Source organism: Mustela lutreola, chromosome 10, assembly GCF_030435805.1.
Source record: "Mustela lutreola isolate mMusLut2 chromosome 10, mMusLut2.pri, whole genome shotgun sequence".
NCBI classification, from domain to species: Eukaryota; Metazoa; Chordata; class Mammalia; order Carnivora; family Mustelidae; genus Mustela; species Mustela lutreola.
The window spans coordinates 1,890,552-1,917,597 of NC_081299.1; the positions used below are offsets into that span (position 1 = coordinate 1,890,552).

Consider the following 27,046-nt stretch of genomic DNA (forward strand, 5'->3'; position numbering starts at 1 on the left):
CCGCCCGGCCCCCGCCCCGCCGGCCCGCGCGCCCACCCGGGCGCCCACCTGGCCCGACGGCCCCGCGCCCGCGCCTCCCCGGGGGCCGCGCAGGAAGTGGGGGGCGGGGCCTGGGAGGGACCCGGCGGCGGCTGGGAGCGCGGCCCGATCTGCCGCCCGGCCGGGGCGCGGGGCCCGGAGCCAGACCCGCCGGAGCCGCCGCCGCCCGCTCGCCGCCACGTCCTCCGCGCCGCGGCGCAGGTGAGCCTGGGGCCGGGGGCGCGAGCTGGACACGGGGAGGGCCGGTGACCCCGGGGCGCCTTCTCTCCCCTGCGCCGCCCCGCCCCGCCCCGCGCTGCGCCCGTCGGCGGAACTTCGCGGCTCGGTCCCTGCGCCCGCGCCGCCCGGGACGGAGCGCGCCAGGCCCGTCTGGACCCCCGCGGGCAGCCCCCCACGGCCTCGGGCGTCCTGCCGCCGCCCCTGCCGTTCCGGCCCCCGGGCGGCTCCGTCCGCACCCCGAGGGGACGCTTCTCTCCTGCGTAGACGGCGGAGCCCGGAGACCGCGGGGAGCCCCCGGACCTATGAAAATGGGGGTGGGGCGGGGGCGCACGAAACCACCCTCCCCCCAAACCCTGGAGAATCTGCTGCCCAAACCCAGTTGGGCCTCCAGTTAGCGGCCCCCAGATGAAGACCCGCGCTCCAGCGACGCGGGAAGAAGCGCCTCCCCGGCGGCGGGGGTGGGGGGGTGGGGGGCAGACGCAGCAGCGGGCGCCCTGCTCGCTCTCAGCGGGTAGGGGAGGAAGGAGGGAGGAGTGTGGGGCCGCGGCCTCAGGAGCGCGGCCGCGGCCCCTCTCACTGCGCACCGGTCTCCGTGCCTCCGTTTCTGCATCTGGGAAGCAAGAATCCCTTCTGAGCTCGGGGCGGACCTCAGCGCAGCACTGGGCATGGGGGTACATGGGCACCAGACCTGGAGCCCAGGAGTGCCTGACTCTCCCTGTGGCCTTGAGGTGAACAGTCTGCCCCTGTTCTGTGTCTGGGGGGATCAGGGGGCACCTGCGGAGTCTGACCTCACACACCCCCAGCCTAGTGCTTAGGGGTGTGGTGGCCCCTGGGTTCAAATCCTGGGTCCCTGTGAACTCAGGCGAGTGACATAAGCCCCCGGGCAGCAGAGTCCTCCTGTGTGGAAGGGGAGGCTTCAGGTGCCCGCAGGGAGGGCACTGAGTCAGCGCACCTGAGCCGCAGTCTGGACACTCCCCTGGCAAGGCCCGCCGGCCACAGGACAGGGCCTCGCCCCGCGTCTCCCGAGTCCTGCAGGGAGAGAGCAGCAGGAGGCAGGGTCTTGGGGGTTCCCAGAAGTGAGGTCTTCAGTCACTTGGACAGAAGCCGCCTGGAGAGGAAGAGGGAGTGAGCCGAGCAGAGGGCCCCTCCCCACTCAGGGACATCTGTGGGGAGACACCTGTGCCAGGAGGCTCTGGCTCCCAGGGCTGGGCTCCGACCCAACGGGGACGGCTCTGCACTGTGCTTGAGGAAGCAAGGGGGCAGCCGAGCGGCCTGCTAGGGTCCCCTCAGGCACCGCCCCCAAGGACGCTGGTCTGTGTGTGATCCGACGGGCACCGGCTCTCACCCTGTGTCTGGTGCCCAGAGTTTTGGTTTCGGTTTCCAGATGGACGGCAGCCGCAGCTCCGTGCGCAGGCGACCCCCATGTGTCGGGGCTTCTTTATTTCCAGCAGGAATCTCTGCTCGCTCGCTGGCCCATCCTTGCCCAGCTCTCTGCCAACGGGCAGCCTGGCCCCGCCGGCTTTCCTCACGTGTCGGGGAACATACCACCTTCCGAAGGAAGGGCATGACGAACTCTAGGCCCAGCGGGCAAGGAAGCGTTTGGAAGACACCTGCTGCCACCGGGTCAGGAGAGCTGTCGGACTCAGGGCTCTGGGGCTTCTTGGGGGGACACCATGCGTGTCAGCCCCGTCTGGAACAGGGGTCGAGTTTATGGGACTTCTGGACCGAGAGACAGGAGCCGGCGAGCCGTGGGTGAGCCTGTGGTTGCGAGGGGGGCACTGCCTGACCTGACCCCGGAGGCGGGCTTCTCTGTGACTGTTCCGGCGCCGGGAAGCCTCAGAGCCAGAGGCCACCGGGAGGCTCCTGCATCCGCGGTGGCAGGGGCAGCAGGGGGTCAGGCACAGCACGGTCCCTCCCTGCTGCCAGACAGGGTGCTGCCGGCGGCCGGGTGCGTCTCCCTGACCCCCACCTGAGCAGGAGGCCCTCTGGTCAGTGACACCAGGCTCTCCATCTTGGTGCTGCAGACATTGGCTCCAGAACATTTCCCCGGGTGGGGCGCCCGTGATCTCCACCTACACACCCAGCGCTGCGACCTCCACGAATGTCTCTGGGCATTGCCAAGTGTTGGGTTGGGGGTGGGGGCTGCCCCAGCTGAGTCCTGAGCCGTCCCCAGCCGTCTTGCAGGTGGCACCGTCTGCTGTGCGCTGTGACTTAAAACGCCAAATCCTGCCCCCAAATTCCGTGTGACCCTGAGGCTCGGGCTTGGCAGGGCAGAAGTACCCAAGCACAAGCCCATCATCGTGGCTCGAGTCAGCCTGAGCAAGGAACAGGGTGGGGCGGATGGTGCTGAGAGGCTGAGCCCCACCAGGCAGGGTGGGGTCAGCCGGACCTCGAGGCCAGGGCAGAGGGGACGGAGGCCCCCCGGGGGAAGTGGTGTGGGTCCTGCTGGCTGGGGGAGTGGCTGGTCCATCTGTGAGGCAGTGGGGGGGAGACCGCACAGAGCCCGCCGAGTCCCAGGAAGCCCATCTGTCGGGAAGAACAAGGGAGCGGGGGGCACTGGGCTGTGAGGGGCCGCACCACAGCGAGGACGGTGCCCACCGCCGCTCCGGCCTGCCCCTCCCCCCCCCCGAGTCGGGTCCCCCCCCCCACCTGCTGCCCTTCCTGCGTCCCACACAAGTGCCCCTTTCCTGCCCTGCACGTGCTGCGGAGGGAGACTCTGTGCCCTGGGTTATAAGGACCCAGTGGGAGACCGGTCTCCGCAGCCCCCTGGAGCAGGAACAGCAGGAAGTCACCCAGTGGTGGCACGGACGGATCCAGAAGCCCCCCTGATGCATCCATGGCGGTTTCTGGTGGCTGGAAGCTAAGTCTGCGCACGGAACCCCAGGGCTTCTTGGGGAGGACGCAGCCTGAGAGCAAGGGGCCTAGGACAGAGCAAGTATCCTGATGGCCAGCGTTCACTCGGCAGTTTGGGGACTGAGCCCACCCTGGGGACAGCGACTGTCCCTGCTCCCAAAGGACCCACAGACTCTTCGGGCAGTCAGACGTGCAGCATGCAGCCCTCACTGCCCTGGGCCTCCCTGGAGGAGCTTCACGGGGCCCCCTGTGCCGGGGGCAGCCGCACCCCTGGGACCCGAGAGGTCGGAGCATCTGGCCTCCTTTTCAGCAACACTCTTGCCCAGACAGCATGGCCGGCATTTGCCCGAAGGCAGCGGGAGGAGAGTCTGTGCCCTGGCCCCTCCCTCACACCGGCCCCAGGACACCGGGCGAAGGCAGCAGCAGTGAGGTCACTGGGCCGGCCACTCTGCAGAGGCCGCCCGCCGAAGATGCCGGGACAGTGGGGGGCCCGGGAGCCTACGGGGCCGCTGCGCTCACGTGTGTGCCTTTGCGGACAGCCTGGTGCCTGCGAGGGTGTGACAGGCCCAGAGGATGGATGGGCCAAGGCCAAAGAGGAGCCGGAAGCATCCTGGAGCAGGAGCCGGCGCTCGCAGGCCGGCCCGCAGCGGGGCAGGTGTGGTGGAAAGGCTGGACCCGCCCACGGAGGGCAGGGCGATCAGAGCACGGGCAGGAGAGGGCAAGGTGCTGCGGCGGTGACGCCAGGGGCCGGAGCGCCCACCCCAGGCTGCCCCCAAGGAGGGGCTGGGGAAAACGGGGAGGAAGTGCGGACGAAATGGCCCCAGCACACGCCCAGACCCGCCAGACCCGAGGACGGGCTTGGAAGGGGGCATGAGCCCGTGGCTCAGGGGTGAACTTGGGGTTGTCTGCCGGAGCACCAGAACTCTCCAGTAAAGCGGGCGGGGGGGACCTCAGGCCACAATCCGGGGAGGCGAGGTTGGACGCGTCAGACGTCTCGCCGGCAGCAGAACCCTAGACCAGAGAAGAGACCTCCAGTTCTGGAAGAAATGTCTCCCTGGGGCTCTGATCTCGGCCCGTTACCAGCCCGAGACAAAGCTCTCCCGCGTGTGAGGCCGCCTTGGAGCCTGGGACAGGTGGGGGACCCCAGGAAAGGACTGGGGTGGGCGGGGCGGGGGAGGGGCCCGGGAGGCCGCGGAGCCGATCCACTGAGCAGAGCCGATCCACGGACCGTGCGGAGCCCACGGCCAAGGCGGACGAGGCAGGGAGGCAGGGAGGAGGGATGCCCGGGGCCACAGGAGCAGGAGGAAAACCCGACTCAACACGAGGGAATGATTAACGAGGGAGGCAGGCCGCGGGCGTCCCGCTCCTGCCCTGGAGCTGGCTGAGCTGACTCACGGGGGCTGGAGTCCCGTCCACGCAGCCGGGAGAGGGGCCGATGCCGGCCTTCCTCCTGGGAGCTCTCCCAGGAGCAGGAATCAGGGGTCAGCGGTGGGGTTTGGGGTGGGGGTGGGGGGCAGGGGACCGGGGCGGGTGTCAGGGCAGCAGAGGAGGTGACGCCTGTCTTTTTTTTTTTTTTTTAAGATTTTATTTATTTGACAGAGATAACAAGTAGGCGGAGAGGCAGGCAGAGAGAGAGGGGGAAGCAGGCTCCCCGCCGAGCAGAGAGCCCGATGCAGGGCTCGATCCCAGGACCCTGAGATCACGACCTGAGCCGAAGGCAGCGGCTTAACCCACTGAGCCACGCAGGCGCCCCGCGATGCCTGTCTTGGTGCTTGAGTTTTGGTCCCGTGTCCAGGGACTTGTGGGAACCTGGATGTTCGGAGGAGGGAGACACAGGGGTGGCCATGGGGGCAGTGGCTCCCCAGAGCTGGCCCTGCGAGGCCCTGCGGAGCCCCAGACAGCACTCCCTCTCCTGCAGGCCTGGTCCCAGGACTGGTGGCAGCCCAGGCCTGTGGGTGCGGCCACCTTGCTGGGAACGGAGGTCACACCCGGCAGTGGCTCGCCTGACAGGTTCCTGTTGGAGCACCTCGGGCCCCAGAGCAGACTTTGCCCTACGCTGGGAGAGGCCGTGTCCCTGGCTGGGTCTAGGGTCTGGGGTCCAGGGTCCAGGCCCAGAGGACGGGTCCAAGAAGACCCAAGCCTGGGGCCTCGGGTGGGGGCGACGGAAAGGAAGGGCGGCTCGGGGCTGGGGGGGCGGGGGCGGTGCTGGCCTTGCTGCATCCTGGCTCCGTGCAGCCGCCGTACAGGCCCGAAGAAGAGTCCTGGCAGACGTCTGCAGCTTCGGGCTCCCTACCCGCCTGGGTGCACTTTGCTTGGACCCCAGATAGAGCAACATCTGCCAGCAACCCCATTCTGGGCCCGGCCTGGCTCGATGCAGACGAAGTTAACACGGGGGTGGGTGAGCCTGGACGGCACCACCCGTCCTAGCAGCCGGTGACTCAGAATGTCCCCAGGAATGCGTGGGCGGTGTCCTCCGGGCAGGGGGTGGCTGGAGCTCCGTGGAGGCTCGGCCGCACACCCTCTCTGGGATGGTTTTAGCAGAGAGCCTGTGCACCAGGAGAGGGGGGTGTGGGGGCCCGGCCAGAGGCCAGGGCCAACTATGCTCCGTGCGGACCCCTCCAGAGCCCGGCCGCCCCTCGCAGACGGATTCTGGAGCTGAGGCCTGGAACTTCCCAGGGGACGCGGCCTGATACAAGGCTGGGCGGCAAATGTCAGGGGTAGTCCTCGGCTCCAGAGGCTCCGTGCCTGCCGGCACAGGCCCCAGCCCCTCTGGCCGCCCAGGGTGGGAGAGAGGAGGTGAGACCCTCCCTCTCCCAGGCTGTCGGAGACAATGGGCCTGCCTCCCGCCCCAGGTCTGCAGGGCACACGGCCCCGGGCGGCGAAACTGTGCCCAGCCTGGGCCACCTGGGCTGGTGATGTAGAGACATAATTCTTCCATCCGAGAAATGGGCTCCCAGCCTCACGGGCCCTCGTAACACGTGCAAGCCGTGTGTCTGCAGGAAGGGTGCAGGGAGCCGTGCCGCGCGGCTTTCTTAAAATTGAAAGGAAGAGATACAGAGTGAGTCTTCGGCCAAGTCGTCCCAAGCCGGCGCCTGTCCCGCTTGCAGGTCTGGAGCCAGGAGCCGGACGGTGGCACGGCCTTCCATTCCCACGGGGACTCGCGCATCGTGGCCGGGCTGGGCTGGGCGACCCTTCCTGCCTCCGGAGGCTGGCCTCATTGTGACTCTGCCCGTCTGCAGATTTTGAAACGGAGGCGGAACACGCAGCGGAGGGCAGCGACGCGACGGCGGCAGGTGGCCCCTCAGGACGGCTTGGTCACTGGCCAGATGCTGGTGCCCCGGAGGCGGGAGGCTGGCGCTGGCTCTGCCCGACCCTGAGTGGGAAGGTGGCGGTGGGCCGTCCACGCCGGTGGAGCGGACCCCTCAGCCCTGATGAGCCGAACAGCTGGCCCACAGACGCCAGTCAGCGGGCTCCACACGGCTCGGGGCTCGGGGCGCCGTGGGGGACTGGCATCCAAGGGACGCAGGAAGAGCAGGCGGGGGCTCGGGCTGCCAGCTCCTCCCTCCCCTCCGTGTCCACGCACACGCGGTGACCGTGCCCGGCCAGACTCTGGAGGAAGGGATTTTTGGCCCCGTTCTGAGTTCACCTGTGCCGAGTTCATCAACGGGGGAAAACACCAAGGGTGTCTATCCCTGGACGTGTGGCAAGGCCGGGAGACACCGGCCGTGGCGGAATCGCCACACAGGGCCTCGAAGAGAAGGGTCTGAAATCAGATGGGCTTGGGTTCAGAGCCTGGTGACCCATACTTCCGTCCCCCATCCTAGGGCTGGCCCCTGGGTTTCTCCATTCGCACACCGAGAGTGAGGACAGCCGGGGTGTTTGGGGGGTGGGATGAGGTCATACCCCCAACCCAGAGCGGCAGAGCCTGGCTCTGCTGCTCTAAGCTTGGGGGCACGGCGGAGGCTGGGGTCGTGGCCTGTGCTGTCTGAAGCGGGCGTCCGAAGACCCCCCAGACGGCATTACCATCGTGCATGCCCTGACCGGCAAGAGACGGCGCCCAGAGGCCCAGGGTTGCCGCGGCTCAGGTCTCCAGGGCCCCGGTCCGGCGGCCTGCACTGCCCCACACCTGCAGCCCGGGCGTGGGGTCTGTCCTCGGTGTGTGTGCCCACCGGAAGAAGCAGGCATGTCCTCTGGCCCGGTCCCAGCCGCCTGGGGCCCTGCAGGCCTGAGCCTCTCCGTCCACCTCCCCAGGGGTCCTGGGCGCTGGGGGCCAGGCCCTCCCCAGCTCTGCTCTAGGCCTCCGAGCCCTGCATCCCCAGTGGGGTCTCCGGCCAGGGCGGGTGCTGGGAAGCCATGGATGGGCCCGTCTGCAGGGGGGCTGCGAGGTGCACATCTGCATGCCGCCCTCACCCCTGCGCTTTTGCCCCAGGACGCGGTGGCCACAGAGCATGTCCCAGCGACACTCGGACAGCTCCTTGGAAGAGAAGCTGCTGGAATACCGCTTCCACTCCGAGCTGCGGCTCGATGCCAGGGGGAACCCGGCACCCGGGCTGCCCATGGTCCGGGACTCCCTGCAAGTCAGGGACAATGCCGCCTTCCAGCTGGACACCTCGGTGCCCCCACCTCTGTCCACTAAGGACGAGGAGCCACGGACCGTTGTCCTGAGCACACAGAGCCCCGCGGCCCTCAAGATGGGCACTCAGCAGCTGATCCCCAGAAGCCTGGCCGTGTGCAGCAAGGCCAAGACCCCAGCCCGCCACCAGAGCTTCGGGGCGGCCGTGCTCAGCAAGGAAGCTGCCCGGAGGGAGCCCCGGCTCGTCTCCGCACCCAGCTTCTCCCTGGACGACATGGACGTGGACACGGGCCCCGAGGGAGCGCTCAGACGGAACCTGCGGAACCAATCCTACCGGGCAGCCATGCAGGGCCTGGGGGCGTCGGGCCGGGAGAGGACCCCCATCCAGCTCAGCCCCAAGCTCCAAGCTCTGGCCGAGGAGTCCAGTCCACCTCCTGCTCGGTGTCCGGCCAAGAATAAGGTAGGGGCCCATCCGCCTGGACACTGGGGCAGGGGCCGTGCCTCGAGGGGCCTTGGGAGCTTGTAGACAGGGCCTCACCTAATGGTGCAGCGTGGGCCCAGGGAGCACCGACTGTGTGCACATCCCTGACCTGGTTCACCCCAGTCACGCATGGTGAGCAGATCGTGAGCTGAGTGTGACATCCCCATTTTACAGATGGGGCAGCTGAGGCTCAGCAAGGTCCGGGGCTTTCCCCAGGCCCTCAGGCTCCAGGGTCCCCACTCCCAGCCACAGTGAGAGGGAACAGCCCCTCTCTCTGAGCCCTAGGGGGAGCCAGGCTGTCTTCGGGACAAGCTGAGGGAGGGCTTCCGAGCGGCACCTGGCCTGGGTCGGTCTGCCCAGTGGGCCCCTGCGTGGGGGCTCAGGGATAGTCTGGTGCCCTCTCTGCCCACACGCTCTCCTTCCCCTGCCCAACACCCTTGTGCTCCGGTGTTCTTGAGAGAGCGGGGCTGGCCCGGGGCCAGTGGGAAGGGCACCCTTGCTTGGGGTCCGTGTGCCCAGAGTTGTTCCCGCGGCCACCTCTGCCAGGAATGCCCCGGGACTGTGAGCGGTGGCCCCAGTCCGGGGAGAAGCCAAGCGCAGCCGTCAGTGCTGGCAAGCCAGCATGCAGAGGGGAGCCTTGGGATGCACCTTGGCCGCTGTCCTCTGCTGAAAGATGCCCGTGGCCTTGGAGGTGGGGCACAGCCCCTGCCTGCCTCCCTGAGCTGCCCAGGCCCCGGAAGCTGCCTCAGGAACCCAGCAGCCCGCAGCCCAGGACCAGGCCAGCTGCCAGCTCACTGTTGGGCCAAGTGCGCAAGCGACGTTTCCCGAGTACTCCTGGGGCCGGCGCTGGGGTCTTGAGGGGGGCCCTGGAGGCAGAGCCCCAGGGAGCTCCCAGGGCAGTGAGGGGTCAGGGGTGCCCTGGGGTGCTCAGGTGTGAGGGCCAGCGGAGCACTGAGGAGGGGCTGGCTCCCTGCTTGCTCAGGGCAGGGGCGGGGGGAGGGGAGAGGGTCCTGAGGAGGAGGGATTAAAGCAGAGGTGTGAACGAGGGGCATGGGCTTAGAGGCAGGAGGGGCACGGCGGGGGGGAGGGGGGTGCAGGGCACAGGACGTGGGAGCCGGGTGTGGCTGGAGCACTGCACCTTCCAGCCCTTCAAGCCCCAACTCGTCCGAGATACCAGCTCTGCCTTTCCTGGAGCCGGCATGGCTTCCCGCTCGGGAAAACTCCGTGTCCTGGCCAAGGAGGCAGGCTCTGAGCAGGCAGCTGCTGGGGCCACGTGTGGGGGATCCCCGAGAACCTCCACCTGCCTTTGCAGTCCTGCCAGCAGCTGCTGGGACCCCACACCCATGCTGGGAGCTGGACTCCGCCCTTCCTGCCGCCCCAGGTCCCAGACTGCTGGAGGCCCTGTGTGGGGCCCCAGCTCCCAGCCCTGGGCTGCCTCAGCCCCTCTGGCCAGACCCATCCAGCCTTGCGTGGGGCTCCCTTCACAGCCGGTTGGAGCACCCACCTGCCTGAGCACCAGCTCTTGATGAGTTCAGTCCTGCTTTCTCCTCCAGGCAGACCTCCTGGATCTGCCTAGCTCCCAGTCAACCTGCCCTGCCTGCTCCAAGCCCCCATTCCACCCCGTCCTACCCACCCTGGCCTCTGCCTGGTGGCCTGGCTTCCCTCCACGTTTATTGAGCATCTTGTGGGTGCCTGGCAGAGCCCCCGCTATTGAACAGGCCGCATGCGTGGCGCCGAGAGGTGCTTGGGCCCCAGGAGTAGAGGGCTCCTGGCAGACTCACACCTGCCTCCCCTCCCGCTGACTGCTGGCGTGTCTGTGTCTCTCCTGTTTGCACAGAGGACGCTGGGGCGGAAGCGGGCGCACAAGGGTTCCTTCAAGGACGGTGAGTTTGGCCGAGGGAGGCGACCTCAGGAAGCCACCGCAGGCCAGGCTGGCACAGGGGAGGCTGGTCTCTCTGGGGCTGCTGGGGGGCGGGGAGGCTGGTGCCCTCCGGTGAGAACATGCCGAGAGAGGTTTCTCCAGGGATGGAAGGTCCCGGTGGCTCATCTGTGCCGTTCTCTTGGGTCTAGAAAGTTCCCTCGTGCTCCCTTTTGAAGTGTTCCAAGTGCAGGGGACAGACAGAACCTCTGCACTCACCCCAGGGAACGTTTGTCAACCATGCATGGGCCAGGCCTATAGTGACCGGTGGGACCAAGACAAGCCAGAGGGCGCCGGCCCCAGGTGTGGACACCCACGCTGTGTGCCTTGCCTGTACATGTCACGGTGTGCAAGGAGCCCGGTGTGGGGGCTCAGGAGGGCCCAGAGCAGTGTGTGTAGCCTGCCAAGGGGTGGGGTGCCAGCAGGTGGGGGAGGGGTCTGTGCCGTCAGGATGCAGCACCCGGGGCTGTGAGGGGCTTAGAGCGCAGGGACCCAGCCAGGAAGGGCCCTCCCTCCCTGCCAGCCGCCAGCCTCTGGACAGCCGTGGGCCTGGGGGTGGGGGGTGGGCACAAGCCTCCTGCCACAGGGAGAGGAGCTGTGGTGAGCGTATCTCAGGCGGGGTGGGAAGGAGGCGCGTGGGGGTTGCCCTGATCCAGGGCCGGCCCGTCGCCGTGGGGCTGCTGCAGAGCGGGAGAGCGGGGCTGCCCCTCTGGGGGATGGGCTCCTGGGAGCCAGCACCTGCGCTCAGCCCAGCCTGGGAACAGCCCCTGCCCATGGCGGCCCCCGTGGCTGGGATTTGTCGGCTCAGTCTCAGCCTGCAGGTGCCACATTCTGCACGGGGACGCCACCCCAGTGCGGGGCGGGGCCCAGCACAGCCATGGGAGCCAGCCAGCCCGAGGGGAGCCTGCTCTGGGGGGCCCTGTGCCGCCTGACACTCTCAGAGCCCCCCTGGGAGGACTCAGCCTGCAGGTTCGCAGGTTCCCACGCCCGCTCAGAGCTCCCCGGCCTGCAGGTGACACAGCCCCTCTCCCCAGACCCCGGGTTCTACCAGGAGATCCGGGAACGGGGCCTGAACACCAGCCACGAGTCCGACGATGACTTGCTCGGTGAACCGTCCAGCCCCGACGGAACGGGAAAGGCGGGTGCCCCCATCGTAGTCAAAAGCTACCGGCCTGCCCAGGTCACCTGGAGTCAGCTCCCAGAGGTAGGACCCGGACAGAGGGCTGAGGTCCTGAGCCCAAGCCCGTGGGTGGTTGGCCCCTCGAACCCAGCCTGGGTCCCTCTGGTGGGGGGACAAGCCTTCCAAAAGTACCTTCTAGGCCCAGCTTGCAGCAGGGAGCTCCCCTCCTGCTGTGCTCCGGGCTGCCCTGCCCCGAGGGCTCTGTGGGTTTGGGTCCCATGGGGGAGATCCATGAGGGCCACATGCCATCGGCGGCACTCGTCTGACAAGCCTCCTGCCCGTGAGCCCCTCGCCCTCTCCCTACGTGGACTGATCTGCCGGAGCTGTGGGCAAAGGGACCCCCTTCCGAGGGGCTTGCCCCCCCAGAGAGCGCCAGAGGGTCCGAGTGGTCCGAGACAGCAGGGGAAGGGGGAGGGCCAGGCCTCGGCTTCAAGAGAGCCACATGCCGTGGTCACGCTGCCACCTCACCCCCACACCTGAATCACGGCGGGTCCCTGCCCAGCAGGCCCCGGGGGCCCCGGGAAGAGCTTGGCTGGGACAGAGCCCCTGGTGTCCAGAGCAGGTGTGTGGGGAGGAACCCCACGACCCCAGGAGGACAGCCACACGCCTGACCCATCCCCGAGAGCCCAGGGACAGAGTGGCCCTGGAGCCCGTGGGCAGGGAGGGCAGCTGCAGGCGTGTGGTCTCCTGGGTCGGGGCGGGACACGCCGCCGGAGATTCGGGGCACCACCTGACCTTGGGGGTTGGACCAGCCTCTGGGCTGGTTGAGAAGGCAGGGGCTTACCGGCCGGGGGGCCCCGGGCCCTGAGGGCATGGAGAGCCAGACCGCGTGCCCAGATCTCATGGGCAGGGCACAGACTCACCTGGGCCCGTGTGTCTGAGTTATGGCCCTGTCCCCAGCACGCCTCTCAGCCCCCAGGCCAGCTCTGCGGGAGCCCCCTCCTCACCCCAGTGGTGTCTGTCAGCCGCTCCCTCTGGACGCCCAGCTCTCTTCCTCGGCGACGGGCGGGCTCTTGGAGGGGAGGCTCTTGGGAGGGGAGGCTGGGCTTCCAGGATGTGCCCAGCCCATGACTCCCAGGCCCGTGCCCTCCTCAGGTGGTGGAGTCCGGCCTCCTGGACGAGCTGTCTGCTGAGGAACGCAAGCGGCAGGAGGTGAGCATCCGGGCGGGATGCCCAGCTCTGTGCCCAGCACTTGGTGCAGGCCACACAGCACACGGGGCAGGACGGCGGCCACGGCAATGCCTCCCGCCTCCTGGCCGGACACTGGGATGATGGCTGGTGCCCTTGGCTTGGGCGGGGGCGGGGGTTCCATCACCCCTTCTTGGACGCACGTGGGGGTCCTTGCCAGCATCACAGCTCATGAGAGGCTGAGCTGAGGGCATGAGACGTGCCCCTCTAACCTGCTGCTGACGTCTGATCCGAGTCTGCCCTGCACCCTGGCCCTGTCCCCAAGGCGCACAGTGGCCCCAGCAGCGGCTCTCGTCCCCCCCCAGGCCATCTTCGAGATCCTCACGTCGGAATTCTCATACCAACACAGCCTGGGCGTCCTGGTGGCCGAGTTCCTGCAGTCCAGGGAGCTGCGGGCCACCATGACCCAGACGGAGCACCACCACCTCTTCTCCAACATCCTGGACGTCCTGAGCGCCAGTCAGAGGTGAGGCCCTGCTGTGCGCTCGCCCGTGAGGGTGCTCGCCCACCCCTGGGGCAGCAGGGCGGTGTTGGGGTGTCGGGACAGTCTGGATCTGGGACCGCAGGTGGGAGATCAGGAGCCGCTGGGGGCGGGGAGGGAATGCAGGGACCCGAGGCCGCCCAGTGCTGGGCTCCGTGACAGGCTGAGTGCCCCGCCCCCACGGGACGTCCCGTGCCAGAGGCTGAGCACCAAGCCCTGAACCGGCCACCAGACGGAGCAGGCAGGGCCTTGAGTTGGGGCTTCGGGTCTTGTTGTGCCCGATGGTGTCCGGTGCCCGGCCCAGAGCTCAGGTTACAGGGCCCAGCGGTGGAGGAGCCCGGCGAGCCACCGCGGGCCTGCAGGAGCCTGCGTGTGTGCGTCTCTGTGCGTGTGCAGGTGTGTGGCTGGGTGTGTGTGCACATGTGTCTGTGAGTGTGTGTGTGTCCACTCCCACACACAGCCTGGGCCCCAGGAGACCCTGGGACACCTCCCCTCTTGCCTCAGCACGCTCCCTAACCCAAAGAGGTGGGTCCGGGGCCCCTGGCAGACTCGGCTGGGGACAGGTGAGAGAAGGTGGCTTGTTCACATCAGCATCAGACCGGTTCCCCGCGTCCCAGCCCGCACCTGCTGCCTGTGGCCCCCGTGGAGTTTCAGGGCCGTGCGGGGGGAGGGCTGCTGACTTGTCCCTGGAGACGGGTCAGGATGGGGGAACCTCACAGCCTTTGACTCCATGGGGGCCTGGGATAGGCGGCTACCCTCCACCGGCTCTGACCCTTTGCTGCACGTCCCCCAGGCACAGCGGAGGGCCTGGACCCACCATGGGCCAGCTGTCCTGTTTGTGCCAAGCTCCCCAGGGCCTCTGGCTGGCCGTCACTGTCCCGGGGTACGACTGTCCGGCCTCCTGCTCCAGCTGGGTCCTGGCAGCTTCGAGCCAGTCACAGTGGCCTCCCTGGGACTCAGTTATCTGGGTCAGCAGCTGATGGCTACCTTTCCCAGAACTTTCTTGAAACCCTTGGAATGGCTGGAGGAGGCGCTTACCGGTGTGGCCCGCCCACCCAGGGACCGGCGTGCGGCCCTACACCTGGGCAGCTGGGGCCTCCCGTGCCCTCCTTCAGGGGGCAGGGTCCTTGTCCGTTCCTGTCCCCGTCTGCCTGGGCTGCCCAGGAGCTAGGGCTCTCCGAGTGCCCCCCCCTTGTGGACGCATGGTGCCCCCCAGGGCAGAGGGTCAAGCAAGGCCTGGCGAGCAGGGTCTGAGAGATCCCGTCCTCAAAGCCAGGGCCTTGCTCCCCCTCCCTGAGACTCGCCCTGGCCTCCTCGAGGGGCACTGGAGCACGGCCCCCCCTCGCAGGGGTGGGGCTGCCCATCCTTGCCCTCCGGCCAGTGGGGTCCGCATCCCGGGTGCTCGGTGGGGCTGACCGACGGCAGGCCCTGTGGTGCCTGTGGTGTTGGGGGCTTGGGACCTCCTTCCCTCCCGGTCTTGTCCTCCTGATCTCTGGTCAAGGGTGATCTCAGAAGGGGACCCCAGGAGGAAGCGGGACCTGGCGGCCACTGCTGGGGAGCCCGCCTGGAGCCCCCGGCCTCACACTGAGCTGGCAGAGGGCACCAGGCGCCCGGCGGGTCTGACCCAAGTCCAAGGACTCATATCAGAGCAGCGGCTTCCCCGTCCTGCCCGTCTGCGGCCCGTGTTGTCTGCAGGAGGCCCTGCCAGAATCCAGCAGGAAGGGGTCTCGGGTCAGCCCGGTTGTCAGGCTTGAGCGGCCGGTGTACTGGGGTTTCCCCGGGCAGCGGGGCCCCCACGCGCCTGCCGGGTTCCTGCCCCTGCGTGCGTGTTTGCACGTGTGTGCGTGTGCGTGTGCCGTGCTGGGGGACGTGCTGGGGGACGGCCAGGCCTCCACAGAGCTCTCGCCCGGTTAGATTTTTTGAGGCCCTGGAGCAGCGGCACAAGGCGCAGGTCTGCGTGGAGGACATCAGCGACATCCTGGAGGAGCACGCCGAGAAGCACTTCCACCCCTACGTCGCCTACTGCTCCAACGAGGTCTACCAGCAACGCGCCCTGCAGAAGCTGACGTGAGCGCGGGCTCCCTGCGGCCGGGGGGGCCACTTCGGGTGCCCCAGCCCGGCAGCACAGTCCTGCTCGCGGCCCATCGTCTGCCGGCGGCACCCGGCCCCCCGCCGCCGCTGAGGGAGCGTTCCCTGCTGCAGGAACAGCAACGCCGCCTTCCACGAGGCCCTGAAGGAGATTGAGAAGCGCCCCGCGTGCGGGGGTCTCCCCATGATCTCCTTCCTGATCCTCCCCATGCAGAGGGTGACCCGGCTGCCCCTCCTGACGGACGTGAGTAGGACGCGCCGACCCCTGCCGGGGAGGGAGCGAGAGGCTCCCAGGAGCTCCCTGCAGGGCCTCAGGCCTCTGAAATGCCGCTCGTGGGCCCGAGGGGCGGGGTGGGGGGTGAGAGGCACGTGTGCAGGTGCCCATGTCCTACGTGCACGCAGGCAGGTGTGCGTCCTGTGCACATGTGCAGATGGAGACACGGCGGGGGCCTGCCAAGCCCCCAGAGGCAGTGCGTGGGTCGTGCTTGGAGGATTATCGGTCTGGACCGATGGGATGTCAGACCCTCCACGGTCCTTGTAGGGGCTTCCCCAGACTGGGCCGAGACCGCTGCGGACTGGAAGGGCTGGGGTCCTGGGCAGGTGCCCTCTCCAGGGTCCCATCTGCCAGCCTGACCTGGCAGGAGCCTGTTGGACACGGGCCCCCACCTGGGTCTGCTGTTTGTGGGTTGGGGGGCTGTGCCCCACGCAGGCCTGAAGCCTGGAGTGCAGGAGGGTACATGGTGCCTGACGCGGGGTCCGCTCTGCAGACTCTCTGCCTCAAGAGTCAAGGCCATCCCGAGAGGTACAAGGCCGCCAGCCGCGCGCTCAAGGCCATCAGCAAGGTGAGGGGCGTCTGGGGGGAGAGGCGCAGGCACCGGGACCAAGCCGAGGTCTGTCCCTTCCCGCCCAGTGCGGGGGACCCTGAGGGCAGGGCGGGCTTCCGCACCGGGCTTTTCTCGGGGCTGATGGGGAAACCGAGGCCCAGAGGGAGAAGGGCTCGCACGTGGTCGGGGAGCCCGTCGTGGGGGCGGCAGCGAGGACGGCCCGGGCGTGGGCTGGGGAGCCGTGGGCTGGGGAGCCGTGGGCTGGGAGCCGTGGGCTGGGGAGCCGTGGGCGGCGGGGGGTCGGGCCCCAGCCCACGGCAGCGCCCGCCTCTGGCCCCGCAGCTGGTACAGCAGTGCAACGAGGGTGCCCGCAGGATGGAGCGCACCGAGCAGATGTACGAGCTGCACGCGCGGCTGGACTTCGGCCGGGTCAAGGTAGGGGCTTCCTCCCCTCCTGAGCCGGCTCCCGGGAGCGCAGGGGCACAGCCCCGGGCCCTGCCTCAACGGCCCCTCAACGGGGCCTCAGTTTCCCACCAGAGTCTCCCCTGTGGCTCCCGGTCCCCTGGCGGCAGTCGTCCCGCCTGGGGCTAGGGGGGCGTACCGGTCTGTCTGGCCTGTGCTCCCCCACCTGGGGCCGTCCGGGGGCGGCTGCCTGAAGAGGGGCGGCAGCGGAGCGGGCAGCCGGTGGGCCGGAGGGCTTGCCCCGGACCAGGGCTCCCCGCAGCGCTGAGAATGGGGTCAGGGACGGGGTCAGGCCCCGTTCCGGTCGTGGGCCTCCCTCGGTTCTGGGGACGGGCCTAGACATCCTGCAGGTGGGGCCCAAGCTGTTGTCCCCACCGAGCAAGGCCTGCTGCGTCCCAGGCCACGGGGGCGGGGGCGGGGCTGTCCGGCAGCAGGTGACGAGCCGGCACAGAGACGCTTCCCCACGGGAGCCCCTCTGCAGGAGCTGGCCTGGAGGCGGCTCTCTGGGCCGGGCTCTGCTGTCCTCCATCACGCTGGGCTGCTGACCTCCGGGGCTGCCTGGAGGGCCGGAGCTCCGGGGCGGCGGGTGCTGTGGGCAGGACAGGAGGCCCCCGCGTGTTGGAGGCAGGGCACGGAGGCCTGGAGAGGGGTGTGAGGGTGTGTGGACACTTCCCCACAATGGCTTTTGCTTCCCACTTGGAGAGAGCGTTCCGCAGGGGCCTGGCCGGAGGCAGGACGGGCCTGTCCTGGCTGAGGGCAGGATTGGGGCCGGGACCTGGCACAGAGCAGCTGTCCCATTGGTGCCTGTCGCCCCACTGAATAGCCCTTTGTGTGAGGTGAGGCCCCATTGCCCTGCCTTCCGCAGTCCAGCCCGAGAGGCCGGTCCCCAGTCCTTGCAGGCAGGGACCCCCGCTGTCCTGGCCCCCACCCCAGCAGCGGCGCCTGTCCGGCTCCTCCTTCCAGTCCCTCCCGCTGATCTCTGCCTCCCGCTGGCTGCTGAAGCGTGGGGAGCTTTTCGTGGTAGAAGAAACCAGGCTTTTCCGAAAACTGGCCAGCCGGCCCACATGCTACCTGTTTCTGTTCAACGACGTTCTGGTGGTCACCAAGAAGAAGAGGTGAGCCACCGTGGTGCTGGGCTGTGTGGCCCTGCCATCGGGCCCGGGGAGCCGCCCCTGACCTCAGAGTTGGAGTCCCCCGCCCAGCCCGGCCTGTCCCTGGCAGCGGCCTGCATCCCCCGACGTGTGGGGTGGCCAGACGCCTCTCGTGGCCCGCAGACCAGGGTTTGCCGGCCCAGATGAGAGAGCACACGGCCCGTGTTTTCTGGGGGGTGGTTCTCAGGCACGTCCCGCTGACTGTGTGCCCCCATCTGGGTAGGGGCCCCAGGCTGCCCACAGACACCCCCCTCCCCCGCCGCTGCAGCTGGCCACCCGCCTGTCTTCCCACAGCGAGGACAGCTTCATGGTTCAGGACTACGCCCAGGTGGACCACATCCGGGTCCAGAAGATGGAGCCCTCTGACCCCGGCCTGCTGGGCGGCGGCGGCACCCGTAGCTCCTCGGTGCCACACCCCTTCCAGGTGACCCTGCTGCACAACAGCGAGGGCCTCCAGGAGAAGATCCTGCTGTCCTCCGACTCTGCGTGAGTCCGGGGAGGGCTCCTGGGAGCAGGGGTTCGTGCCGTCGAGTTCTCGGGCACCTGCCGTGAACCCAGCCCTGCGTCGGAGGCCAGGGCAGCCTCGTTCTCCCAGAGTTCACACAGGGGGGAGGGGAACACGCCAGCCAGACGAGCAGCTGGACCGTCAGGCGTGTCAGGGAGCACCTACGGAGCAGGAAAGCAAGGCAGGGAAGGGAGCACCTGGTGGGGAAGCCTGACTGGCACAATGCCATGGGGGGGGGGGCAGGGAGCCTGGCAGAGGCACGGCTGTGCAAAGGCCCTGAGGCAGGAGGCCTCTGCTGAGAACCAGGCTGGGCTGGAGCCCAGGTGCCGGTGGTGGGGTGGGGGGGTAGTGAGGTCAGAACTGTCTGGAGGGGGTGGGCAGCACACGGAGACGCCAGCACCACAGGCACTCAGCAGGTGAGGGAGGCAGGGACAGGGCTGGCTTGGTCTCCATGCCCCCTCCAGATGGGAGGCTGAGGCGGGAGGTTTAAAGCCTTAAACTGGCACGGGACAGTAGGCTTGGGGCCCAGCACCAGCAGACGGTGTGGCCCGGGCGGTGGGGGTGAGGCTGTCGCCTGCCTCCGGGATGCTGGGCAGGTGGGGCTCAGGGTCAGCCTGCCTGCCCTCCCTTTTGCCCGTGACGCCCTCCACATGGCCCCTCGGTGGTTTGTGAGGGTCAGGAGAGGGCGCCCAGGCAGCATGAGCCTTCGTGGCCACTGCCCATCACACCTTGAGGGCTTTGTGGGCACGCTCAAGGAACCCTTGGCTGTGCCACCCCCATGTCTCCACGGTGCCGCACTGCGGGCGGGACGTGTGAAGCCAGACGTGTGAAGCCCCAGGCTGGGCGTCACCCATCCCCGCTCCAACTGCAGGAGTGACCGGGCCCGGTGGATCACGGCGCTCACGCACGGGGAGAGGCAGGGGCAGGGCCCCACCAACAAAGGAGGTAAGCGCCTGCTCCACGCTGAGCCGCGTACGTGTGGGTGCTTGTACGCACCCAGCTCTGTCCCAGGGCCTTCCTGTTCTGTGCGGGGAGAGCAGGCTGCCCCGCGCCCAGGGACTGGAGCTGACTGAGGCCACAGTGCCCATTGACCTGTCACCCTGGCTCCAGCCCTGCCCCTTAGAAGCCAGGTCCCCCTCTGCTGGCGCTGGTGCTTTGGCTCTGAAAGCAGGAGCAGCCTGTCCTGTGGCCTCTGGAGGGAAGCAGCCATGTGTCCGGGGCCCCCCAGGCCCCACCGAGACCGGGCCGCGAGGGATGCGTTAGGAGCAGAGCCCTGCCCGCCCTGGGGCAGCAGAGCCCCTGGCCTTGGCCCTCCTGGGGACAGCTTTGTCGCTGACACCCGCTCCCTCCTGCCCCCCGCAGACCTGCCCCAGGTGGAGATCACCAAGGCCTACTTGGCCAGGCAGGCGGACGAGATCACGCTGCAGCAGGCCGACGTGGTCCTGGTCCTGGAGCAGGAGGACGGTGAGCGCAGCGGCTGCGCCTGGGTGGTGGCCGGATGGAGGTGGGGAGGTGGGGTGGACCCCAGAGTGAGAGTCCGTCCGCGCCCACACGAGGGTCCGGAGCACGCCAGGTGCGGGCAGCTGACCCTGAGCCGGGCCCCGCAGACGCGGTTTCTGCACGGCTCTCTGTGGGCCTGGCCCGATCCGGAGCCCTTCAGCCCCTCCCTCCAGGGCCTCTTCAAAGGTCCCTGAGTCACAGGATCAGAACCAGCTTCTCTGCCGCTCTGTCCTCAGCAGGAGGAGGGGGGCTGTGCTCCTCCAGGGGGCCCCGAAGCTGGCCGGGGCGCGCTCAGCTGCTGACGCCAGGGTCCAGGCGGAGCAGCGGCTGGAGGGCCCAGGACCCAGACCAGGCCCTGCCGAAGGAGCGGGGGCTGCTCTGCTCTGCTCTGCAGGAGGCCTGGCCCTGCAGTCTCCGGGAACCCGGACCTGCCCTCACCTGCCCCATATCTGTGTTCAGGCTGGGTCTACGGCGAGCGGCTGAGGGACGGGGAGACGGGCTGGTTCCCCGAGGACTTCGCCCGAAGCATCACCAGCCGCGTGGCCGTGGAGGGCAACGTGCGTCGGATGGAGCGTCTGCGGGTGGAGACGGACGTGTAGCCCGCTCGCCGCGGCGCCGTGGTCGGGCTCTGCTTCTAGACGGCTCCAGCAGCGGCCTGGCGTGGGGGCGGGGAGGGGGGTGCTTGTCCCAGTAAGTGGAGCGGTCTGGGTCTTCACGAGTCTCCATGCTGGATCCAGACTCCTCCCGGGGGGAAGGTCAGGCCTGCCACTGGCCCCAGGGACCAGCCTCCCAGCCAGCTCTCGGGCCTCAGCCGCCTGACACCCCCACCCCCGGCGGAGCCCCCTGGAGCCCCAGGGAGGGGCCCTGCCCTTCCCCCAGCACCCTGAGGCTGTGTTGGACGTGGGCTCAGCTCTCTCCGTTGTCCCTGTGTGGGACAGACGGCCTGGGTGTCCAGGCACCCCAGTTTCGGAGAGGAGGTCCTGCCAGAGGGAGGTGACCCTGCGGGGACAGTGCAGAGATGCTGAGGTTTTCACAGACATTAAAGTATTTCTTCAACGCCTGGATCTCCCTGGCAACCTACCCAGGAGGACACCGGATGAGCCCCTGTGGAAGCCCCAAGGTGCCGAGGGCCTGGCTCCCAGGTGTGGCACCTGGGGTGGGTCCTGGGGCCTCGGGAGAACCCCTTGTTCGTGGTCCCCCCTGCTCCTCTGTGGCCTCGGCCTGACTGTCCACATGAAGGGTGCGGGGCACGGCCGGGGACTCCTGATCCCCTTCCCCACATAGTCCCTTGCAGGGCTCAGCCTGGCCAGTAGGACTGGGGACCCTGCTGGTATGTCCCCCAGTCCCCACCTCCCTCAGCCATCTACTCCCCTTGGCATGCACGTGTGGGTGGGGAGGGCAGGCCGGCCTGGGCTCGGGGCTGCTAGGCCAGGCAGGAAGGCTGGGTCACGTCCTGCCCATCCTGCGATGGGTCTGCCCCGGTCCAGGGCCACACGGCAGGGGCTCCGGGCATTAGGATCTGCCCGGTCTGAAGCCAGGAGCCAGGAGCGCGGCTCCCCATCTCCTGCGGGCAGTGGGAGATGGGGACCCAGCCCTCTGCCCTGCCCGGGCCTCCTGGGGACAGAGCTTGTGGGTGGCCCAAGTGCAGAGGAGGCGGCGGTGCTGCCCTGAGCCCTGCAAAAGGAATCCGGGAGGAGAAGGAATTCGGCACCTGGGGTGGGGGTGGGCAGCGCCTCCCCACTGACCTCGGAGGGGACGTCCGTGGCCTCAGGCAGTTGGAAGGGCCCAGCGGAGGTCAAAGCCCCGCAGCCCTGGGCGGGGACTCTGCATGGTGGGGGATGGGACAGGTCAGGTTGCAGGGCGGGCGGCAGGGCAGGGCTTCTCTGGAGGCGCCCTAGGAGCTCCTCCCACTCCCTGTCCAGCTGGCGGGGGCGAAGGGGTCACCAGGACAGGGCACGGGCGCGCAGCTCTGTGTGTGCCCGAGAGGAGCGGGGTGGCCTGCCTGCTGGCTCTCACCGTGGACCCCCTGCCTACAGCCGTCCTCGGGCCTGGGGCATGTTCAGTGAATGGGGCAGGGAGGGTTTGCACGGCTCTAGGCCCCACGCCCCGCCGTAATGTCCTGACCTGCCACCAGGACCCGGCCTCGGGTCTTCGTCTGCAGAGTGGCTGACGCCTCCTCTACCCTCTCAAGCAGGAAGAATGCTCAGCTGGGGTGGAGAGAACCCGGGGTGCTTGGGGTGCCGGGAGGGCAGAGCGTCCAGCGCAGGACACACACCCTTCAAAGAGGGATCAGGAAGCACAGGGCCCGGCGGCTTCCATCTGGCGGAGCCGAGGCACGTGGACGGTGAAGAGAGGAAAGGCGGGGCTTCCCGCAGCACCAGGGCCCACTCAGTCCCCCGAGGGCCTCTGCTCGGCCTGGGGCCCCTTACTGGAGGCAGAGCAGGCCAGCCTGGACCCTGGCCCTTCCCAGGCAGAGCCTGCTCTGACCTTAAGACCTCAGGCCTTAAAGGACGCCTCCAACCCCTTCATCCCACCACCCCCAGACACCAGGCGTCCTGGAGAGAACCCTGCCACACCTGCTGGGCTGGGCAGGGGTCTCCAGAGGCCTCTAGCCCGGCCCCTCCCCCCAGCCAGCTGCACAGCCCCGTTTGTTGCAGGCGGGGAAACAGGCCCCAAGATGCTCTGCCCACTGCGGAGTGGGCGGCCATCAGGGCTTCCTAGGGCGTGAGCCAACCAGGAGGGAACAGACACCACGCTGTCCCGGACCCCCCACTAGCTACTAGGACCACGCCACAACATTCTGGGGCCTCTCTGGAGGGAGGACCCACTTCCCTCCAGGGCCTGGGTGTCTGGCGGGCCCAGGCCCTAACGACATCTGGTGCCCACAGTGGCACCCCAGCAGTGCCTGGGGCTCCCCATGCTCATGCCACAACGAGCGCCCCCAGACCCACTGACCTTTGCCCCTTAGGCGTGCAGGTCGGTGTCTCCATCCAGACCTTCAGGGGCCCTGGGAGTCCGTGACCTCCGCACACTGTATCGTCACCCCTGGTTACTGCCACCTGTCCTGAGACCAGCCCCGGCCCGTGTTAGACACCCCTACCCCCTTCCCCCAACCGTCACAACCTGCCGGCCCCTCGCAGGGCGCGCTCGGGCCTGGGGTCGCACCAGATCGGGGGCCCTCCACCCCTGGCAGCGTTCGGGGCTTCATGTGTCCTTTTGCCTGATAACCGCGGGCACGGATGGGTCTTGCTGCCGTGTTGAAGGATGTCGTGGGTTCGACGCGCTTCCTGGGACGGCCACGCTTTCCACCCCGCTCACACCTAGTCCCGCTCGTTCGTCTGCCGGCCCTTCTGCGTCCTGGGCCCCAGGGCAGGGTTCTCTTCCCCACAGCCTCACATCCTAGTTTCTAGCTCTCACCCAGTGGGGCTTGGGGAGCACCGCTGGGAGGGACAGGAGGGCAGGGGTGGGGATGCTGGCGTCTAGTCTCCCTCCCGGCGAAGCTGTTCACTCTTTCGACAGCGTTTACAGGGCCCTACCCAGGCCCCATCCATCTCGGGGGCGTCCAGCTCGGACCAAGTGGGGCCCCATCTCCTAGGCCTCGTTCTCCCAGCGGAAGGACAGAGCTGGGGGCTCCTGGGTCAGCGCCAGGAAGGTGGACAGCGCAGGCAGGAGAAGGCCAGGCCCGGGGGAGCAGGGGGGTGTGCGGGGCGGGCGCAGCTGCCCGCGTGCCTTGGCTCACGGAGACTTGAGCCCTGGTTTCTGCACCAGACTCGCAAGAGGATCTTGGCGCGTGACCATCATCAACAAAGCTCCTGGGTGTACCCACCCCGACTTCCAAGACTTTATGACCTGAAGAGATGCTGAATTCTGCAGAATGCTCTAGCCGCTTCCGTCCGACCGCCCTCCGACTTCTTTCCCAAATACGTCACGCGTGTTGTGACGTTAGAGTGTCCGGGCGTTTGAGTCAAGTGCGATCCCTACTGGGTCAAGTTGGTATTATTTTTTAAAACACGTTTGAGTCGGGGGGGGGGCTTGGTTAAGCATCCGACTTGATTTCGGCTCAGGCTGTGACCTCGGGGTGACGAGATGGAGCCCCGAGTCGGGCTCTGTGCTCAGCGGGGGTCTGCTTGGCCTTCTCCTGGCCCCCGTCCCTCCTGCTCGCGTGTGCCCCCCCCCCCGCAGACCCGTCCTTGAGAAGTATGTATCTGGGTGACTAGAACCGAGGATAAGGACTTCTGTGTGGGCCTCGCCCGTCTGTATCTCCTTGGGCGGCCCCCCGGTTTTACAGCCGGGCTCCACCGGCCTCCCAAAACGAGGCGAGCCGCGTTTCCTCTCTCTAGAGATTTGGTAACAACTCCCGTGTCTGGAAAGCGAGGCGCGCCTGCCCACACCGGCGGCCGCCTCGGGGTGACGGGCTCCCCTTCCTAGTGCCGTTTACTTGCTCTTGGTCTGTTCGTTTTGTTTTTTTATTTCTACCAACACCAATCCTGGCATTTCGTATTTTCCCTCAGAACTCACCATTTTAAAACAAATTCCAGGTTCCTAGTACACGGTCACTCAGTGTGTTTGCGTCTCCCTCGGGCACGTCTGTGTTAATCCTCCTGCTGTGTCTTCTCTGTTCAGAGAACTTGTGGGTCTTGCTACATCTTTCCTTCCTCCCTCTTCTCCACAGGAACCCGGGTTTGTTCAGTGCAGCGGGTCCCCCCATGTGACGGCGACGTCGACACACAGACGGGAGTTCTGTGCGCGGAACAGCACGAACACACGGCCGTGAGCCTGACTGTGCCCCCGAGCGCGAAAGCTTACTAGGCTTCTCTCGCGGCCCGTGGCCTGTCTGCCTGACCTAGTTATTGGGTTTCTAAGAACACCTCGGCCTCCCCAGCTGGCACGGTCTCTAAGCGGCTCCGGCCTCGGTCCTGGGAATTCCGAGCCGCCGCTGTCCCGAGCGGACGTCCGCACACGGATCCCCAGGTTCACCTGAAACGCCGGAGCTGGGCATTTACCTCGTATGCGTCTACGTCCAGCCTTCTGGGGCCTCTTTCACCGTTAAAACACCGTCGAGCAGGGTCTAAGACCACCCCGGACCTGGGTTCTGACCGTCGCCTGTCCCCATGCATGGGCTGTGCGGATCTCCGTTCTCAGCCTACTGGTGCTCCCTCCCACCTTCCGCCCCAGCGAGGACAGGCCGCAGCGGGCCAGCATTCCTGCAGGGAGCAGGGCTGTCTGCCTGGGAGGCGGATGCGCCCAGGGGCCCTTCCCCTGCCCCCACGCCCGGGGTCTGTCACATCCCTCCCCAGCAGGGAGGGACCCAGCACGCTCTCCCGCCCCTGCTCCGAGCCCTTGTGGTCAGCCACGGGGAAAGTTTCATTCTCCTTTGCTCCCAGCGGACGCAGGGATGTGTCGCGCCACCTGCTGTGTTTCCTGCTGTCCCTCCTGGCAAGCGTCCTCCGGCCGGCCAGGGTTTCAGCTCCGGCTCCCGAGGTCAGCCCCCCGGGAGTAACCCTGGCTTTGTTTTTCAGACTCTCAGACAGCACACACTTTCGAGTTCCAGAAATTTTTCTTTGGTGCTTTGAGAACAAAATGTCACTGTCCTGGTTTCCAGAGTTTCGAGTCTGACATGCAGGTTTCTGTTCTTTCCTGAGCCTCTTAGGACCCCTCCTTGCTGGTCATTTCCTTAAAGTTCCTTACATTGTGGCTTTCTTACTCCAGTTCTGCACACCCAGTGCTTCTGTCTGAGATCACTCCTCCTGTGTTTGCTCCCCACACGTTTCTCTTCGTGCCCTAGAGCCTCACCGGAGGAAGCTAACGCCTCCCCTCCCCCACTCCCATTAACCTTCCTCTCTGGCTTCCTCTTCTCCCAGCATCCCGGCAGAGCACCCAGATGGCAGAACCCGCTGTCCAGCCGCCGGGCTGCCTCCCGACTGCTCCTCCCAGAACGGCTTCTCCCTGTGTGGTCACCAGCCTGGCACGCTGGCACCTCCGGGAGTGTTCATTCCACTTACTGGAGAGCCTGGACACAGCCCACTGACATTTTCAGGGACGGGCAGTTCCCTAGTTGGTTAAGGAGACCGACCGGCCGCTAGAACCCCCTCATTTTGCTCCACCAGACCCTCTGCCTTGAGGATAACCCCTAGCTGGGCTGGTGCTGGGGGGGGGGCGCAGGGAGCTACAGCTCAGACCCTAAGTGCCCGGTGTGGCCATCTGGGTCCAACCCAGTCCACTGGCCGCCAGCCCCCGGGATGCTCATCACCCCCCTCTGCTGTACCCTCCCTGAAGACATGTCATCACCCCTGCCCTCGGCCAGCCTCCTCCCCACGGGGCCACGCTCCCACACACAGACCAGCTCCCGCGTGCCCCCCAAGAGCACCGGGAACCTGGACAGACCCCAGGTCTCCTTATGCCCACCCCACCCCCGGGGAGGAGCAGGGACCAGATGGGGCAGGGGGCGGGTGCTGTGGCGCCTCCCTGGTCTGGAGGAGGTTCCTGTCCCAACACACTCCTGTGGGCGCACTGGGAGGGCCGCACACTGAGCCCAAAGCAACAACGGCACAGACCACAAGGAAGCGGCGGCTTCTTTCTTGGGTTTCTGGGTTGCACAAGTACCGGAGCTCGTGCCCAGCGATCCCACGGGGCCCCAAAGTCCCACAGCAGGGTTTCCTGGGGCAGGCAGGGACGGGCAGCATTCCAGGGCCCAGGGGTGTAGCGGGTGTGGTCAGCCGCCCATAAATACATCTCCATAAATACAGCGGCCTACGAGGGCAGGTGACCGGGCTGAGCACAGCAGTCCCAGGGCCTAGCACCAGAAGAACCTGCCCGGAGCGCAGGGACCCCTCTCTGCACCTGCACCTGCCCTCAGTCCCCGCCCAGCGTGCGGAGCGGGTAGCAGGGAGGCAGCGGGGAGGGCTTCCCCAGCTTCTGCGGCCAGCGCGGCTGTGTGGCTGTGCAGCTGGAGGCCGGGCCCACCGCCTGGACGTCCTGGAGCTGGGCCAGGCAGGGCCTCCCTCTCCTTGCCCAGCGAGAGGCTGCAGGGTCGGGCAGCCTGGGCTGAGTCCTGGCCGGCCCACAGGCGCCCCTCGTCAGTCGTGGCCAAGGCGCCTGGAAGATGGGCCTGCTTGGGGGCTGTCTCTGAGCTAGTGCTTCTCGGCGCCGCTGCTGAGCCCCGGTGCTGGCCGGTGAGATGCCGGCTGTGCGGCCGCTGTAGAGACAGAGGAGAAGGTCAGCGCCGTGGCAGGTGGAAACTCTCGAAGCTGCTGGAGCTCCGGGCTCACACCTCCCGTGTCCCCTCCTGCCCGGGCAGCCCGGCCCCTCCTCCCTCCCCGGCCTCCGCCCCATCTGTGAGGTCCAGGTTGTGGCTGCCCGCTGCCCCGCGGGGCCCGAGCTGTGTGCTAGTGCGCAGCCCTCATCCGTCCTCTGGCCTCCGTCTGCTGGTCACAGGCCAGTGATACCCCCAAACGCAAAGGCTGTTCTCTCACCCAGGCCTGCAGGGTCCTCCCCAGCGAAGCCCGTGCCCTGCTCACGCCTACGCCAACAGCGGGGCTCCTCCCGCCCCAGAGGAAAGCTCCCAGAGCCCCCAGCCCAGCAGCA

General features: G+C 67.8%; 2 protein-coding genes across 6 annotated transcripts in view; one reads left to right on the forward strand and one right to left on the reverse strand.

Moving 5' to 3' along the window:
• The first annotated feature begins 139 nt into the window (after nucleotides 1-139).
• ARHGEF16 (Rho guanine nucleotide exchange factor 16) lies at nucleotides 140-20,518 on the forward strand. 3 transcript variants are annotated; one of them, XM_059135651.1, is made up of 16 exons: nucleotides 145-240; nucleotides 6,219-6,404; nucleotides 7,541-8,144; nucleotides 10,003-10,048; nucleotides 11,118-11,287; nucleotides 12,359-12,415; nucleotides 12,757-12,917; nucleotides 14,847-14,999; nucleotides 15,135-15,264; nucleotides 15,788-15,862; nucleotides 16,187-16,279; nucleotides 17,270-17,421; nucleotides 17,752-17,943; nucleotides 18,834-18,907; nucleotides 19,325-19,426; nucleotides 19,922-20,518. In XM_059135651.1, exons 3-16 carry the CDS (start codon nucleotides 7,560-7,562, stop codon nucleotides 20,059-20,061), a joined length of 2,130 nt encoding a protein of 709 aa, XP_058991634.1. In that variant the 5' UTR covers nucleotides 145-240; nucleotides 6,219-6,404; nucleotides 7,541-7,559; the 3' UTR covers nucleotides 20,062-20,518. The 3 variants fall into 3 exon arrangements, with proteins under 3 accessions (XP_058991632.1, XP_058991635.1, XP_058991634.1); XM_059135649.1 differs by lacking the exon at nucleotides 6,219-6,404 and having other exon boundaries at nucleotides 140-240; XM_059135652.1 differs by lacking the exon at nucleotides 6,219-6,404 and having other exon boundaries at nucleotides 140-240; nucleotides 17,309-17,421.
• A 5,498-nt stretch (nucleotides 20,519-26,016) lies between these two features.
• The window catches only part of MEGF6 (multiple EGF like domains 6), a 73,874-nt gene continuing 72,844 nt past the window's right edge, over nucleotides 26,017-27,046 (reverse strand). For all 3 annotated transcript variants that reach the window (XM_059135642.1, XM_059135641.1, XM_059135643.1), the window contains one exon: nucleotides 26,017-26,657. In XM_059135642.1, the coding sequence (XP_058991625.1) occupies nucleotides 26,593-26,657 (65 nt within the window). In that variant the 3' untranslated portion in view covers nucleotides 26,017-26,592. The remainder of the gene's footprint in view (nucleotides 26,658-27,046) is intronic.

Coding starts and splice junctions, on each gene's coding strand:
- ARHGEF16 (XM_059135649.1), top strand. CDS start 7,560: ATGTCCCAGCGACACTCGGACAGCTCCTTGGAAGAGAAGCTGCTGGAA. Junction 12,416..12,756: donor AGGAACGCAAGCGGCAGGAG/GTGAGCATCCGG, acceptor GTCCCCCCCCAG/GCCATCTTCGAGATCCTCAC. Junction 15,863..16,186: donor CGCTCAAGGCCATCAGCAAG/GTGAGGGGCGTC, acceptor CTGGCCCCGCAG/CTGGTACAGCAGTGCAACGA.